This window comes from Lynx canadensis, chromosome E3 (genome assembly GCF_007474595.2).
Source record: "Lynx canadensis isolate LIC74 chromosome E3, mLynCan4.pri.v2, whole genome shotgun sequence".
NCBI lineage: Eukaryota > Metazoa > Chordata > Mammalia > Carnivora > Felidae > Lynx > Lynx canadensis.
The window spans coordinates 39641051-39659093 of record NC_044318.1 but is presented as its reverse complement, the minus strand read 5'-3'; the positions used below and the strand labels follow the sequence as shown (position 1 = coordinate 39659093).

The 18043-nt window shown below is 52.8% G+C and overlaps 1 protein-coding gene across 4 annotated transcripts in view; it reads right to left on the bottom strand.

The window, feature by feature from the left end:
- The window catches only part of MAD1L1 (mitotic arrest deficient 1 like 1), a 321549-nt gene that overhangs the window by 97011 nt on the left and 206495 nt on the right, over nt 1-18043 (bottom strand). For all 4 annotated transcript variants that reach the window (XM_030300339.1, XM_032591537.1, XM_032591540.1 and 1 more), the window contains one exon: nt 17685-17773. In XM_030300339.1, the coding sequence (XP_030156199.1) occupies nt 17685-17773 (89 nt within the window). The remainder of the gene's footprint in view (nt 1-17684; nt 17774-18043) is intronic.

Here is an 18043-nt window from a genome sequence, read left to right as displayed (position 1 = left end):
ACTGTGCGCTTCATATTTTTAAAACTTTTTTAATGTTCATTTTATTTTTGACACAGAGAGGGACAGCATGAGTCGGGGAGGGGCAGAGAGAGAGGGAGACACAGAATCGGAAGCCTCGAGATCATGACCTGAGCCGAAGCCGGACGCTCGACTGACTGAGCCACCCAGGCGCCCCACTGCGCGCTTTAAATACGTGCAGTTTGCCGTACGTCAGTTACACCCCAAGAAGGCTGTGAAAACACCTGCCGACCCCACGCTTCACACCTGAGCGAGCACTGCTTCTCTGCTGGCTCGGGGCGTCTCAGAGGGACAGACCTGGAGGCGTGAGCTGCCCCGCCCCAGGGAGGTGTCCCCAGGGGCGTGGGGCGGGCCCGGCACCCAAGGCCACGTCCGTCCGGGAAGCCGCCGTGTGCGGGCAGGACCCCTGCACGTCAGGGGCAGGCTGCGTGAGAAGCCCCGCTGGGCCCCGATTAAAACCGGACGCTACGGACTCTGAAGGCTCGTGAGCAAACGTTCTCAGGGGCTAAATTCAAATAAGTGCGTGCACGCAGCTGCAGGCCCATCGATAAAATGGCTTGTGATCCATCCCGCTGTCAGAGAACAAACCCGCATAAACAACGCTTGTTTATGTGTCTTCAGGCGGGGCCCCTCCCCTCCCCCGTCCTCCTCTTGAGGCGAACCGCCACCTTGCTGAGGGAGAAAATGAACCCGTGTGTGTTCACCAGCTCACAGGGCGGCTTCGCCTTCAGATGCTTCGAAGCGATCGGCTGTGGCCTAAGTTTCTTGAGACTGACTGGCTCCACGTTCTCTAGACGAGGAGGGCGCTACATAAACCGAACGACATCCCAGATGGCTTCTGGAAAAGACTAAGCGAGTCAAGGCAGGGTGTGCGTGCGTGCGTGCGTGCGTGTGTGCAACAGGCTAGGATGAGGTAGCTGTTAATTGTTCTCGCCGGACTAAAGAAAGGGTAACGGCAGGGCGAGGGGTGCCGGTGCTCGGGCCCCCGAACGGCCTGAAGAAGGGACAGCCAGTGGCCCTGGAGGACAGCTGGAAAAGCACGTGGCCCACGACGCACCATCCAGGCTGAGCGCCCCCAGATCCCACAGCCGACGCACTGCCTGCTGCTTCCTCCCTGACAGGCCCTGACCATCCACCGGGGACTAGGCCACCACACTGTCACCGCAGGCCTCTCCGTTCCCTCTGGCACACGCCCGCCCTGTGTTTCCAGCACAGAGCCAATGTTGGGCCCCACGGGCAGAGGGGATCAAGTGCGCAGACAGCAACCATCCGTGTCCCGCACTAGGAGGCTGGAGCACGGAGAGGGTGACAGCCCTGCTCCGGACTCATTCAGACAAGGAGGGGGCGTCCTGCTATGGACTGAACGTCTGTGTCTCCCCACATTCTTAGGTTGAGGCCCCAACCCCCGTGTGATGGAGCGTGCAGGGAACTAGGGTCAGGTGAGGTCACGAGGGTGGGACCCTGTGACGGGCCAAGTGTCCTGGAAAGAGCGAACCCCAAGAGCTTGTGCGTGCTGTCCCCCGGTGGCGAGCGCCTGGTGGGAAGGCGTGGCCCGCAGCCACAACAGTCCTCTCCGGCAACAACCACGCGGGACCGTGGCCCCAGACTTGCGGCCTCCGACAGAGAGAACGTAAATGCCCGTTGCTTACGCCACCCGGGCTGGAGCCTCCGCTGTGGTGGCCCGAGCACAGAGGCAGATTTGGCCGTTAGGGGAGGGGGCCCAGTGACAAGTCCCTGACCGTGGGGACACGGCTCTGGAGCTGGTGATAGGCAGAGGCTGCGGGGAGCTTGGCTGAGCCACGTGCCTGTGTCGTGCGGAAGGCAGCACCGGCACGCGGCTGTTCAGCTGAGATTTCCGAGCGGAGTGCGGAAAGGGTGGCTTGCGACTCAATGCAAACGAAGGACGTGTGTCAGGAAGGAAGTGCCAGCATCCCGTACGGACCCCTGGTCTCATGTGACGGGAGGGCCCCATCCCTGTGCCCTTCCTCCCTTCAGCCGAGAACCTAGGTCTCCCCACGACACACGTGAGACATGCCCGGCCTGGAGACCGTCCACGGCCGCCTGACCAGTGCTGCCAGGGTCACGAGACACAGAAGGATGGGGACGCTGCCCAGGAGCGGAGGCGGCAGGGGTGACCAAAACCAAGGCAGGGCCTAGACCGGACGTCAGGGGGCAGACAAAGTAGTGCCGACAACGGAGGGCGTCACAGGCTCACGGCAAACATGCCACGGGAGCGGAACACGCCGGCGACGCGGGAACACAGGCAGGGCTCGGCTGAGCTCTCTGTCCTACTCTCGAGAGCTTCCGGCAGATCGAGCCCATTCCAGCAGCGCCTGGGGGCTCAGCCGGCGGAGGGTCCGACTCTGCTCAGGTCACGGTCTCACGGTTCGTGAGTTCAGGCCCCGCATCGCGCTCTGTGCTGTCAGTGTGGAGTCTGCTTGGGATTCATTCTCTCTCTCTCTCTCTCTCTCTCTCTCTCTCTCTCTCTCTCTCTCTCTCTCTCTCTCTGTCTCCCTACCCAATATAAATAAATAAACTTAAAAAAAAACTTATTCCAAAGTGAACGGTTGGCACGAAGTCACCCTGGACAAGATACTTACTCTCTCCCTTCCTTCACCCATAAAATTGGGATAATAGTGCAACCTGTGTACTTCCAGTTTGTTTTGAGAATCCAACGTGTCACTGCAAGTAAACTATTTAAAGCTGTGCTGGGGCAGGTAGTAAGGGCTCACGAGAGAAAAATAAAACAGAACGGAAGGATGGAAGGAGCAAGAGGACAAGTCCAAGCGGTCGTGTGCAGGAGGCTCTGGGGCAGGTGACCAGACGACTGCCTGCCGGGAAAGGGCTAGGACACAAACGCAGGGGCGCACCTCCGAGACACCGCGGGCTCGGTCCCAGAACACCGCAGTAAAGCAAATGTCACAATAAAGCGAATCAAATGAATTCTTTGGTTTCCCAGTGCACGTAAAAGCTAGGTTTACGACACACTGCAGCCTACTCACAAGGCGGTCACATCGGGTCTGCAAAAACGCACAGGCCTTAATTAAAAATACTTTATTGCTCATAGTGCTAACCATCGTCTCAGCTTCAGTGATTATAACCACTGATCGCCAATCATACTACACATAATAATGAAAAAGTCCCAACTATTGCGAGAATGACCAAAATGTGACACAACACATGCTGCTCGTTTGCCGGGACACAACCACGCTAACCGTACTTCCTCCTAGAAGCAGAGCTGCGTCAGGCACGAAGCACGACGCGGCAGAAGGACGGGGGAGCGCGAGTGCGGCTGGACACGGTGATGAGCACGACCCACAGGCAGGAGGGCTGAACAGGACCATCTGCCGAGTGGATCTAACAGGAACTGGTACAACGCACCAGCCAACGACAACGCAATCCTTCTCCGGGACAGACCACATTTGGGGCATTTAACAAACCTTAACAAATTTTTTAAACTGGCATTACACAAACTACATTCACAGACCACGAGGGAATGAAACCAGATGCCAGTGACACGACAGGAAAATCCCCACACATCTGCAAATCTAACAACACACATCAAAACAATAGGTCGTTTAGCAAAACGACTGAGATTATAAACTACGTTTACCTGAACGAAACGAGAGCACAGCATCCAAAAAGGTGGGACGCGGCTGAAGAAGTGCTCAGAGCGAACTTTGTAGCCGTGAACGCTTATATTACAAACCAAGATCTCAAATCAATAATCTAAGCCTCCACCTCAAGAGACTAGGAAGAAGGAAAGAAAATATACCAGGAGCGGGCAGAAGGAAGGATAGACACGGAGCAGAAGTTAACGAGACAGAAAACAGAAAAGCAAAGAGAGAAAGGGGAGAGAGCAGACACCAGTTCTGTGAAGAAGCCTGTTAAACAGCGAACGTCCGGCAAGGCTGCAAAGACCAGAGAACACGGAGAACGTGAGGTAATAACGTCGGGAAGGAGAGGCTCCCGCTGTGGGTCCTGTGCAGACAGAACGGGAACCGTATACAGCACCACACACAGGCCCCGACAACCTACATGGGACGCACCAATTCTCCCAGGTACCCAAATTCTCTGAGACAAATTACCCAGCCTGGGTATTTCTGTGACTGGCGGAGGGATGACATCGTGAGTGAAAAACCACACGCACCAAGGACGCCTGGGTGGCTCAGTCGGTTAGGCCTCTGACCCTCGATTCGGCTCAGGTCACGATCTCCACGGTTTATGAGTTCAAGCCCCGCGTCGGGCTCTGCACTGACAGCGCTGAGCCTTCTTGGGATTCTCTATCTCCCCCTCTCTGTGCCCCTCCCCTGCTCGTGCTCTCTCAAAATAAATAAAAATATTTTTTACAGATTAAAAAAAAAAAAAAACCCACACACAACAGAAATACCCAGCCTTAGATGGTTTGCCTGGGTGCAAACTTTTAAAAAGGAAGTAATGCCAGATCCACACATCCCTTCCAGAAAACAAAAGAGGACGGAATGCTTACTAACCCATTTCACAAGGTCAGTATTATGGTGATAAAAACCAGACAAGAACAGTGCGAGAAAGCTGTAAGGCCAGGATCGCTCATGAGTACAGACACAAAAATCATCAGCAAGAAATAAGCAAGTTGAATCCAGCAATATGTAAAAAGGACAATGCATTAGGGGCGCCTGGGTGGCTCAGTCGATTGGGTGATCTACTCGAGTTAGGCTCAGGTCATGATACCAGGGTAATGGGATCGAGCCCTATGTGGGGCTCTGCGGGAAGCGTGGAGCCTGCTAAATATTCTCTGTCTCTCTCTCTCTCTCTAAAGTAAAAAAAAAAAAAATTAAAAAGGACCATACGGGGGCGCCTGGGTGGCGCAGTCGGTTAAGCGTCCGACTTCAGCCAGGTCACGATCTCGCGGTCCGTGAGTTCGAGCCCCGCGTCGGGCTCTGGGCTGATGGCTCAGAGCCTGGAGCCTGTTTCCGATTCTATGTCTCCCTCTCTCTCTGCCCCTCCCCCGTTCATGCTCTGTCTCTCTCTGTCCCAAAAATAAATAAACATTGAAAAAAAAAAAATTAAAAAAAAAAAAAAAAAAGGACCATACGTTATAACCAGGGAGGGTTTACCTAGGGTGTCAAGCAGGTTTAACACTGAAAAATAAATCAATATAATCTGCCATGCTGACAGTGTAAAGAGGAAAAACCACATCGTATCAATCAATTCAAAGAAAAAACAGAACTTGAAAAAATTCAATATCCATTCATTTCAAATCAAGACTAGAAGTGAGCTTTTACATCCTGATGAAAGACCTACAAAGGGGGTGCCTGGGTGCCTCAGTCAGTTAAGCAGTTAAGCGTCCAACTGAGATTCGAGTCATGATCTCAGTTTGAGAGTCGGAGCCCATGTCAGTCTCTGTGTTGACAGCTCGGAGCCTGGAGCTGCTTCAGATTCTGTGTCTCCCTCTCTCTCTGCCCCTCACTTGCTCACACTTCATCTCCCTCAAAAATGAATAAATGCTAAAAAAAAAAAAAAAAAAGACACCTACAAAAAGCCTACATTATTTCCAGTGGCTTCAGACTGAACATCTCCCCACATCCAAGACCAGGAACAAGGCGAAGGCATCCGCCCTCCTCACCCCACAGCAACGTCACACTTGAAGTCTCAATCAGCACAAAGTATAAGTGGAGGAGACCAAAGGCATACTTCTTGGTGAAGATGTAAAACTAACCAAGTTCATAGACAACAGAATATCTATGTAGAAAATCCCAAGGAATTAAACACAATTAAACAAACAAACAAAAACCCTCAGAGAACTGATAATTTAGTAAGGTTGCAGGCTATAAGATGAATAACTAAAAAGTCAATCATTTCTATGTGATCAAAAAACAAAACAAAGCAAAATTTAGAACAGATATAAAAAAGACACACTTGGGTCCAAATCTATTAAAATATGCAGAACCTGTATACTGAAAATACGAAACGCTAATGTAAGAAACGAAAGACCTAGATAAATAGAGATGCATACCATGTTCATGGAGGGAGGACCCAGCATGGTGCAGAATCAGTTCTTCCCAAACTGAAGGTGTCCACTTAACACAATACCGATTCAACTCCCAGCAGGGTTATTTTTGTAGATATAGCCAAACTGTCCTAGCATTTCTTTGGAAATTCAGAGGAACTAGAATAGCTAAAATGATTTCGAAAAAGAAGAATGAAATTGGAAGAGTCATACCACCTGATTTAAAACTTGCCATAAGACTGTGGTCACCAGGAAAACGGCGGTGAGACAAACATGTGGATCAACACGGACACAGAAGCAATTCAGTGAAGGGACGCCTGAACATCTTGAGGTAAAGAATAAAATAAATAAACGTTGACCTAAACTTCACATCTCATACAAAATTTAACGGAGCGTGGATCAAGGAGTTAAACGTAAAATGTAGAATTCCTGTTCTTTTAAAGATTTTATTAAGATGAAAAATCACACTACGGACTAAGAGAAGGTAGTTCCAAGTCACATTTGACAAATATGTCTGAAATGCATAAAGGACTCGCAAAATTCAAAAGTAAGTTAAGAAAACGAAAATAAAACTGGGTGAAAGATGGCTAAAATATCTGAACAGACATTTCACCAAGGAGGACAAGCAGATGGCAAGTAAGCAATGAACAGATGTTCAACATCAGCGCCCATTTGGGAGCCACGCGTGAAACCTACGATGAGACACTGCACACCTGTGGGACAGCTAGCATTAAAAATACCACCAACACAGGGGCGCCTGGGTGGCGCAGTCAGTTAAGCGTCCGACTTCAGCCAGGTCACGATCTCGCGGTCCGTGAGTTCGAGCCCCGCGTCAGGCTCTGGGCTGATGGCTCAGAGCCTGGAGCCTGTTCCCGATTCTGTGTCTCCCTCTCTCTCTGCCCCTCCCCCGTTCATGCTCTGTCTCTCTCTGTCCCAAAAATAAAATAAACGTTGAAAAAAAAATTAAAAAAAAAAATACCACCAACACCAAGCACAGACTAGGATGTGGGTATTTCTGTTCAAGGAACTGCCAGACCATTCTCCAAAGCTAAACATTACCCAAGGTATTACCCAGAAATGCGACACCTGGGTATCTACCCCAGAGGAAGAAAGACTGAGGGCCCCCCCGGACACAATCTACACACAGCTGTTTACAGCAGCTCTAGTCAAGATGGCTCCAGATTGGAAACAGCATAAATCCCCATCAACAAGTAAATGGATACAGTCTTTTTTTAACGTTTATTTATTTTTGAGACAGAGAGAGACAGAGCATGAAGTGGGGAGGGGCAGAGAGAGAAGGAGACACAGAATCGGAAGCAGGCTCCAGGCTCCGAGCCATCAGCCCAGAGCCCGACGCGGGGCTCGAACTCACAGACTGCGAGATCGTGACCCGAGCTGAAGTCGGACGCCCAACCGACTGCGCCACCCAGGCGCCCCCAGTCTTTTTTTAAAAGCTGTGGTGCATCCACAGAGTAGAATGGGACGCAGCCACACAAGGGAGCAACTATACCCAGACAGAAAATGAGCAGAGAAGCAGCACACTTGGATAACACTACAAACCAACTAGACCAACCACAGGGTGCGTGTCCTTGTCAAGTGCACACGGGATCTCCTCCGGTACAGACCACGTGTTAGGCCACGAAACAAGTCTTAATACGTTCGATTTATTAATTTGGTGGAATTAATTCAATGGAATTAAAGTAAGAATCAATAATGGAAGAAAAAATGGAAAACACATATGTGGAAACAAAACAACACAGTCTTAACCAACAGGTCAGAGAAGAAATCAAAGGAAATTAGAAAATACTTGGAGATGAATAAAAACAAGACACGAGATACCCACACTTAGGGGGCACAGTGAAAGCAGTGCTCAGAGAGGAATTTGTAGCCATAAATGCCTACGTTAAAAAAGAAGAGAGTTCAAACCAATAACCGTAACTGCCTTCAAGAAATAGAAAAAGAAGGGCTTATTACACTCAAAGCTAGTCGAAGGAAGAAAATATTAAAGATTAGAACAGAGATGAATTAAGTAAAGAAGAGCGAGAAAATCAATAAAGCCAAAAGTTGATTATTTGAAAAGATCAACAAAATTAACAAAACTTCAGTTGAAATGACTAACTGAAAAAAAAAAAAAGAGAAGACTCAAATTATTAAATCAGAAATGAAAGACAAGACCCCACTTCTAATTTTATAGAAATAACAAGGATTGCCAAAGAAGACTGTGGACAACTATATATAGATTGGATAAGCAAGACGAAACAGACAAGTTCCTAGCAATTCACAAACTACCAAAACTGACTCAGGAAGAAACAAAAATCTGAGCTGACCAACAACCGGTAAGGAAACAGAAGCGGTAACAAAACAACAACAATAACGCGTAGGACCAGATGGCTTCACGGGTGAATTCTCCCCAACATTCACAAGGGAATTAACACAATTCCCTTCCAAATTCCTCCAAAAAGTGAAAGAGAAGAAAACTCTCCCAAATTCATTCTAAGAGACCAGCATTATGGTGATACTACAAGCGAGGCAAAATACCACAAGGAAACTACAGGTCACTGACCCTTATTGAACAGAGGGGTAAGAACCCTTAACAAGACACTAGCAGACTGAATTCAGCACCATGACCATGTGGGATTTATACCAGGAATGCAAGGTTGTCTCAACATGTGAACATCAACCAGAGCAATACACCCCATTAACATAATGAAGGGGAAAAAACCCACATGATCATCTCAGCAAATGTAGAGAAAGAGAAAGCATTTGACAAATCCATCAACACTCAACCAACTAAGCACAGAAGGGAACTTCAACATGAAAAAGGGCATTTTTGAAAAAACCCAGAACTATTACCAATCTCAACGGCACAAGGTTGAAAGGTTTTCCCATAAGACCAGAAATAAGACAGGGATGCCCGCTGGGGCACCTGGGCAGCTCAGGTGGTTAAGCGCCCGACTCCTGATTTCAGCTCAGGTCATGATCTCATGGTCTGTGAGTTCGAGCCCATGCTGACAGTGTGGAGCCTGCTTGGGATTCTTTCTCTCTCCCTCTCTCTCAAAATAAATAAACTTACAAAAGAAAAATAAACAAGGATGCCAGCTTTTACCACTTCCACTCAATATACTACGAGAAGTTCTAGCCAGAGCATTTAGTAATAAAAACAAATATAAGGTATCCATTTTAGAAAGGAAGAAGTAAAACTATCTATATTTGCAGCTGCCACGATCTAGAAAACCCAAATAATCTGAAAAACCAACACTTGTTAGAGGTAATAAATGCATTCAGGAAGCTGCAAGTTACAAAATCAATATGCAAATTCAGTTATATTTCTATCTACCAGTAATTAAGAACCTGAAAAGGAAATTAAGGAAACAATTCCAGGGGCACCTGGGTGGCTCAGTCAGTTAAACGTCTGACTCCTGATTTTTGGCTTGGGTCATGATCTCACGGTTCATGAGTTCGACCCTGCATTGGGCTCTGTGTGACAAGTGAGGAGCCTGCTTGGGATTCTCTCTCCTTCACTCAAAATAAATAAATAAACTTAAAAAGAAATCAATTCCATTTATAACAGTGTCAAAAAGAACAAAATACTTAGGAATTAATTTACCCAGGGAGGTAAAGTTTTATATACTGAAAACTGCTAAACATTGCCAAATGAAATAGGAAAAAAAAAAAAAAAAAAAAAAAAAAAAAAAAAAAAAAAAAAGGCAAGCCAAAAAAAAAAAATAAATGGAAGGCATCCCATGTTCATGGATAGGAAGACTTTAGTGTGGTTAAGATGCTGGAAGAGTCCAAATAATCCTGAAAAGGAACAATGAAGCTGGAAGATGATGCTTTCTGATTTTAAAACATACTAGAATGCAACAGCAGTCAGAAAAGCCAGTGTCAAAAGATTTCGTATCATAGGATTCCATTCTTTGGCCAGTACTGACAAAAATGGAGAATGTGGTTGTCACATGGTTACAAAGGGGATTTTGAGGTGATGAAATTATCTGGTTCTCTGACTAGGGGGTGATTAAACATCACGGAATTGTACAACCCCCCCACCCCACAAAAAGGGGAATTTTACTACAGAACAATTTTTAAGGTGAAATACAAAACATCTCCTGGTAACATTCTGCATTTTATTGGGATGGTGAATGCACGCACGTGTGCACTTCTGTCAAACATGCCTACAGCACCTGGTGGGGGTGAAGGTGTGGGGAGTACTTTTATTGTGGACTTTCTTTAGAAGTGAAGGCACACAGTGGTAATAAAAAAGCAGACTGGTTTTTATTTGGTGTCATTACTGTTTCAACCTTGTCCAAAGAGAACACGGCGTCTTAGACCTGCGCCCTGGTGGGCAAGTGCACTACCCCACCCTGCTACTCCACCAGCCGTCCAACCGTACATTCTTCTGTGTGTTCCTCATGCCTCTGTAGAACCGTGGCTTCTCAAACGCTCGTGGACTGTTTCTGGAATTCTGCAGGCTAACGCAGAGAGGGCCCAAGGTGCAGACAGAGCCCGGCCCACAGAAGGACCGCATCAGCATTAGCAGCTTTGAGCACAATTATTACCACCACTACCAGAGCCAGGAGCCATCCTCACTCTCAAAACCATGGTGCATCCGAATCCTAGACGCGAGCAGACTCCCACAGTCTAAATACTGTCAGGCTTCAGAGACCCAGAAAACACGCTTGCATGCGTGTCAAAAAGTGGGTAACAGTTAACGCCTGTCCTTTGTGGCCTGTTTTTTGTTTTTGTTTTTACATTTATTTTTGAGAGACAGAGAGAGGCAGAGCACGAGCCGAGCCGAGCCGGGGAGGGGAACAGAGAGAGGGAGACACAGAATCGGAAGCAGGCTCCAGGCTCCGAGCTGTCAGCACAGAGCCCGACGCGGGGCTTGAACCCAGGAGCTGTGAGATCATGACCTGAGCCGAAGTCAGATGCTCAACCGACTGAGCCACCCAGGCGCCCCCCTTGCGTGGCTTGTTCTTAATGGCTGAAAATTTGAAACAACTCAAGCTCTAAAAGTGGGTTAGTTAAGTATACTTTGGAACAAACCATGCATTAACATTTATAGTCTGTAAAAACATGGGAAAGTGTCATGTCATCAAGCGGAGAAACACGGTTTGAACGAGGGGCTTGCTTCACTGTTTATAAAACAGCAAGACTCGAGGTAAAGCTGAGGGTTCCAACAGACATGTGCGTGCAGTCTCCCAAAACCTTACTCAAACGAGACTCCATGTTTTCCTTACTTTTCTTCCTCAGCTTTGCACTCCCAAGGGGACAAAAAAAATAAAGGAAGGGACAACATCAAAAAACCTTTAGAAGCTGGAAAGCAGACGGAGGAGTGGTAAACAACTCAAAAGCTCAATCCTAGGCCAGTGGAGGGAAAGCCAAGAAACTTCTCAGGAGTCTCAGGACTGGGCATGACCAGCAGTCACTTCTAGAGACAGGGAGAAAATAGGGCTCCAGCTGGAAGATTGCTTGGAGGTGTGTGCGTGTGTGCGTGTGTGCGTGTGTGCGTGTGTGTGTTAACTTTTCAGGAAATAATCACAGGACTTGCCAAACACGTACAAGGAGGCTCTTCACTTAGTCTCCCTTGATGGGGACAAGTGGAACCAAATACAGTTTGCTATCAAAGCCGGGACCACTGACACTGGAGCGGCCCCAGAGGCTCACGCTCACTAGCCTGCGTGAGATCCTGGACGTGCACATCTGTGTAGCCACCACGGCCAAGACGCAGAGCTGGGTCAACACAGAAGGCCGCTCACACCATCCTCTCGCAGACACCCACACACGCCTCCCCCCAAACCCCAACAAGCCCCTCTGATTTCTGGAAGAGACTGCATAAAGTCGACATTAGTCTTTAAGGGTTTAGAATGCTCCACAGACACCATGTGGACCCGGAAGTATCTTCCCGGGAAGCATCTTAGTTATGAATTCCATTCGTTGATGCTTCTAAGACTGTGCAGATTATCTACTTCACATGGTTGAATCTGGGAAGCCTGCGGTCTTTGAGGAAGTGGACCACCGCTGCTAAGGCAACGAACCAGTAAACATAAAACCATCCGCAGAACTCCCATCATACCCCTCAGGTGGCTACGGGATCTAGCCACGCCTCAGCTCGTTCCTGATCTGGATGACTACCTGCTCTTTCCATGTCGGTCTGTTTTGCTAGGAGCTTATTATGTTATTCCTGTTTTTCAAAGAACGCTTTGAGTCAGTAATTTTCTCTGCTGTTTTGCTCCCTTCAATTTCATTACTTTCTGCTACTTATTATTTCCCTGTTTCTGCTCCTTTGGGGCTTATTCTGCTCTTCCTTTCCCCAGGTCCTCAAGTTGAAATAGATATTAAAGACCTTGTCCCTCTGAGCGCTATCCACTTCCACGGTACTGAGGGAGCCCTGTCTCGTGGATTCTCGTACGCGCCTCTCCACGACCACTGGGACCACTGGCTTGTGTTGACTTGTCCTTCCAAACTTCCTTTCTCACACGCGGGCCATCTGAAAGTGTGCTACTTAATGTGCAAGCGGGAAGAGACTGTCCTACTGTCTTCCCTTCACTCCTAGTTTGAGTCTGTTGTGGTCAGAGAGCGTACTCTGTAACTGATTCTTCTGAGTCTGTTCACGACCCCGGGCACGGTCTGTCTTGGTGAATGCCCAGCGCCCTTGAAAGGAGGGTCCCGCTCTGCGGGACCCTGTGGCTGGCGGTGACGTTGAGTTCCTCCATGACTTCGCGCCGTTCCTTCCGGCAGTCTCGCCTTCGGAGCAGTGCTGAGGCCTCGACCGCGAGCAAGGGTGTCTGTTTCTCCCGCGGCTTCTACCTTCTCTACCTCGCTTCATGCTTTAAGCTCCGCTGTTGGGTGCAAACACGTTTGGGGAGAGCACGTCTTCCTGGTACACTGATCCTCACATGATGTCCCTTTTTGTCCATGTGATGTCCCTTCTTTGCACTGAAGTGTGTTCTTCTGATGTTAATGAACGTGGCCACGCCTACCCGAAAAGATTAATGCTCGAGTGGCGCCTCATCTTCCATCCTTCCCTTTCAACCCACCTAGATCGCTGGGCTTGAAGGGAGCCTCTTGTCCACAAAACGTGGTCGGGTCCTGTGTTTTCACTCACCGGCCAACCTCCAGCTCTTGACTGGTGCAACTAGATCATTTCTATTAGAAGTAATTACGGATTTGCTCATGCTTAAATCTATTGCTGCATTATTTGCTCCCCAACGGTTCCTCCGTTTCTTATTTCTTGCCTTCTGGCAGGTTCCTCGGATGGTTTTAGGAGTCCTTTACGATTTGCCGACAGTGGTTCTGAGTTCAGCAAACCAGACCACTGTCTTTGTGGGTGCCGCAGGCACTCGAACACGCATCTGTCCCTCGGCCCGGAGGCATGACCGCGCCGGCTGTGAGGGGTGGATGCGGGCCGGTCCCTGTGCACTCGGAGCACCACCACCGCACGACCCTGTGGGCTTTCAGCCACCCGGGGCGAGTCAGCCAACACATGAGGGCGGCAGAGGAAATTCCCCTCCTTCCTCCATTAATGTGCCTTTCTATCCAGAAGCTTCCTTCGCGGTTCATTAAGGGCAGGTCTGTTAGGGGCAAACTATCTTACTTTTGTCTTGATTTTCTTCTCATTCCTGAAGCGTATCTCCCCTGGCTGACTGCGTGTTTCTCTCGGAGCCTGAAAAATGCTGGTGCACCTGACCTGGCGTCCACCTCTGCAGATGAGACAGAGTCCCTGCGGACGGTGCCGCTTTCGAGACTCCGCCTTTAACTTTCAGAGTAATTAGCAGGTGTCACGTGTGACTTTGCGGTTTGACACTGTGTGGGGTTCCGCCCAGCTTCTAAAATCTGTGCGTTTACGCCCTTCACCGAATCCTTCAGAAAATTTTCCAGCTCCCACCTTCGTCTTCCCTCTGGGGCTCCAATTAAACGCATGTTTGTCTCCGGGCCCTGGTCCCAGTGGCTCTGCTCCGTCCGTTGGCCGTCAACCTGTTTCCCTGTCTGTCTGTTTGTCTGCCTCTGAGCTCACGACTCTCGTCTCCGACCCACTGCTGAGTCTGCCTGTGAGCTTTCCGTTTTGGTTTTGCTGGAAATTTCCGTGGGGCTCCTCTTCCCTTTCATTTTTTTTAACTAATTTCTCCTTCTTTGTTGAGGTTTACGGTTTTCTCGTTTAAAGAAGATCCGTAACTGTTTGCTGAAGCACTTTTCTGATTGCTCTGCGATCCTCGTCGGATAATCTGGGCACCCGCCGCTGCCTGCTGGCTGTCCGCCCTCTTGGGGCTGTGATGCCTGGCTCTGCGGAGGGCAGACTGCTTACCCACCGCATCCCGCGTCCTACTGAGTCTGCTTTGGGCAGGCGGCCCCATGCAGAGGCGGTGCCAGGCCCGGGAGGCAGGTGCAAGTCCCCAGACCCGTGGGCCCCGTTCACACGACGCTGGCAGAGGGGGGCCCTGCAGCGAGTGGGGTGCAACCTGGGCTCCCCACGGGGTTCCGCGGACACCAGCGACAAGGAAGCAAGGACCACCCTGCTGCTACGGGTCGGCATGGGGGCTTCCTGCCGAGCCTGGGTCAGCGGGAGGGGGTGAGCAGCCCCCCTGCCATCTCGCCCCGGCTCTCCGATGCCGAGGGGTGGGGCTCCGATTCCCTCTGGGGCAGGGAGACGTGGGTGGTGCCCCCGCCCAGCGGGGCACAGAGACCGGCTCCCCTCGCCCTGCTGACACACCCGGCACGGCCTGCTCGGAGGGCTGGAGAGGAAGGTGGCTCCCCACTGGCCCGGCGGACACGGCCGGTGGGGACTGAGGGTCCTGACTGCTGTCGTGGGGCAGCTGCCGGAAGAGACACGGCCCACCCGGCCACTCAATCCAGACAACGCTCAGGGTTTGCTGCAGCGGCTACGTGCCAACAGGGAAGACAGAACCAGGCCCTGCTCCGCTGAAAGGGTCCCGAAGCCGCCGCTTAAGTCTCCCCCGGGGTTCCCCTGGTTTGCTGGTTAAAGAGCGACGTTCCGTAGGCACACGTGTGCGCAAACACTACACATATGCACTTATCACACCGCCTGCACCTCCCATCCTTCATCACGTGCGAACGCGTGTGGGATTCATGCATAACAGACCTATCTGCCAGCACGTGTCCCCGTCCCTCAGGACCACGGGCTGCTCGTGGCCGGCGGGCAAACCGGGGCACGGTGCCAAGGGCAGGCCACGAGCAGCCCGCTCGTCTCCCTGGGATCTCGGGGAAGCTCTGCAGGAAGGGGCGGGAGGAGCACGGGTCACGAAGGTGGGAGGGCCCTCCCGGGGCTTCCGACCGTCCCCGAGGCGGGCAGCGAGGCCCACGGGAGGAGCTGGGGCAGAGGGGCTGGCGCCCTCCCCTCCAGTCCTTCCCAGCCCAAGGGCGGCCTCGAGTGGCCCCGTGCGCGCGGCTTTCCAGGAAAGTAAGGGTGGCATGTGACACAAGGGAAACTGAGGCACGACACAACTCTGGAATGCTTACCGGGAAGGGGACGCCTGGAGGAGGACAGGCGTCGGCTGCACGGGGTGAATGGTGGTGTGAACTGCAGGGTCCACCTGTACTCCAGCAGCTGAGGGGCTGGCAGGACCCGAGAAAAGGGCCCAGGTCAGGGGCTCCCGGCAGGTGCCCTCGCCACGGGGCACAGGGGGCAGCGTATCAAGTCACGTGTGGTCTCCCATAGCCACAGCCCTCCCTCGAGTGCGTCCCGGCAAGCGGTCCACACAACCGCCGACCCAATTTCTATTAATCAGCCACGAAGGCTCTTCTCCCACGGCTGCACTCACCAAATGAGGCAGTGGGACAGGCAGCTCTGATCTTGACGGACGAGAGATCGGTGACAAAGCCTTTTACTCAGGTTTTAAAAACAAATAAAAAGGAATCCACCTGAAGTGTGCAGCCCACGCAAACACGAGTGCGGCTGGCCCCGTTGTGTGGACAGCAGCCAGGGGCCCAGATGTCACACCCGCATCTCTAGGGGGAGGCGCCGTGGGCAGCTCGGGCCGCAGCGGAAGGGTGGGTGTTACGGCAAAGCCCGGACGCGGCGTCTCCTCCGATTCCAGCACTCGGTGCTCAGTACGGGGCACCCGGGGCGGCAGCCCAGGCCCCTCAGGAGCGGCACCAAGCAAACCGCCCCCGCCCCGCTCTTGGCCGGGCTCCCTGGAGGCCACTCTCGCGGGAAAGCCCAACCACATCCTTGGCTGAGCCCCTCTGCCGCCCACCTCGCCCGCTCACCGTCAGGACCCGGGCAGACCCCACCTGCTCTCCGGGGCCCCGAGCCCACCCTCGGACGCCAACAGCTGTGCTCCTCGCCGGGCTGGGGCTGCGCCTGGAAGCCGGGTGCAGGGGCGTGCTCTCCGCATCTCCGCGCAGGGGTGCTCCCGCGGTACGTGCTCAGCTGACCCCTCGCCGAGCCCTCTTCCAGGTCCCCGCTCTGGGCAGCCCAGGGGGCTCCTGTGCTACGGATGCGACCACTTCTTTGCCCGGCAGGCTTTGCTGCCTCCACCGCTCTTGGGAACAAGGCCACATCCTTACCGGGACGTCACCCGGCCTGGCCCCCGGGCCCTGCTGGTCTCTCCCCCCACGTCACGTCCTCACACGCACCACCTCCCCACGAAGCCCGCAGGCCCCCAGCGCACCTGGCCTGCCCCTGGACCCCCCGCATCGGCAGCGGCCTGCTCCAGTGGCACGTCCGCCCTGCTTCCCACGGCCTGACCCTGCGGACTTGATTTGGGGAGCAAGTCCCCCAAATGCCCGTTAAACGGCGAATTCAGGAGGTCAGAGCGGACGTGCCCAGGCTCGCCAGCCTTTCCTCCTCACGCTCGCCCAGGACACCCACACTCGTACCTGAACAAGTCAGGGAATAACAAACTGGGGACTTGGGAACTGGGTGGGTCCCAGCGACAGCGAGGTCTGAGGCGAAGGTCCTGACACAGCAGAAGCTTTGGAAACGACGGGGAAAGCTGGGACCCAGAGGGCGCTGCCGCCCCGGGCACACTTCTCGCAGGGACGCCCACAGCCTGAACGCAGCCTCACGCAGGTGAGGGACTAGCCCTGGGGAGAGAACAGGGCCCGGCCAACTTACCCTGCACGAAGCAGGGTCCGCGCCCATCGAGCGCCCTGGCGGGGGCCCAGGCGTGTCTCTCTGACCCGCCAGCTGCACCTGTGCCCACGGCAGGCTCTCGGAGACCCGGAGCCGACGCCTGGACTTCCTGTGCACCAAGGGATGCCGGGGGGACGGCGTCAGCCTGCCCAGCGGCCACTTTCCAGTAACAAACTGCAACAGCGGGGCCCATTTGGGGACCCGTGGGGAGCTAGGAGCAGGTCTCCCTGAACACCTCCTCCTTGGACGGCTCTCCCGGTCCAGGGAGCGAGAGGAAGGCCGGCCCGCCGCTTGGCACCAGGAGGTGTTCAGTGTCGGGACAGGGTCCAGAGGAATGGAGAAACCCTGAGGAAGACAGGCCGCGTCGTGAGCTGGCCGGACACACAGGCTGAAGGCGGCCTGGCGGACACGCCGAGGTGCCCTGGGAGTAGCTCTCTCCCGAAACGGGGCGGTCTCTTGGGCTCTGGACGAGTCCCTCGGCGTGCTGGACGCAGGGGAGTGTCTGTGCAGAGGTGGGGTGGGGCGGAGCGTGCTGGGGCGGGGCAGGGAGGGGAGGGGAGGGGAGGGAGGACGATGCTGACATACCTGAGCGAGCTCACCTCCTCCCTGGAGACCGGGAAGCCCCGCTCGGAGGCGCTGGTCTGGCACTGCAGCATTTTCACCTCCACCTCCAGCTGCGAGCGAGAGAGCATGGGCGGGTCAGTGGGGGTGCTGCGGCCCACCTCCTCCCCCTCGGGCCCCTCGCACCCGAGATCCGGCACCCGACTTCTGGGGGGAGGGCGCGCCGGGAGCCACCCCAAGTCGCGGCGGCCGGGGGCAGCAGGACCTCGGGCCCTCCAGCCACGCAGACACAGCCTCCCCGTCGGCACCCGCCTCCGGGACAACAGACACATGCTCCTTCCCGGGACGCAGCTCCCAGCCGGGGATGCTTCCGACGCCCGGCT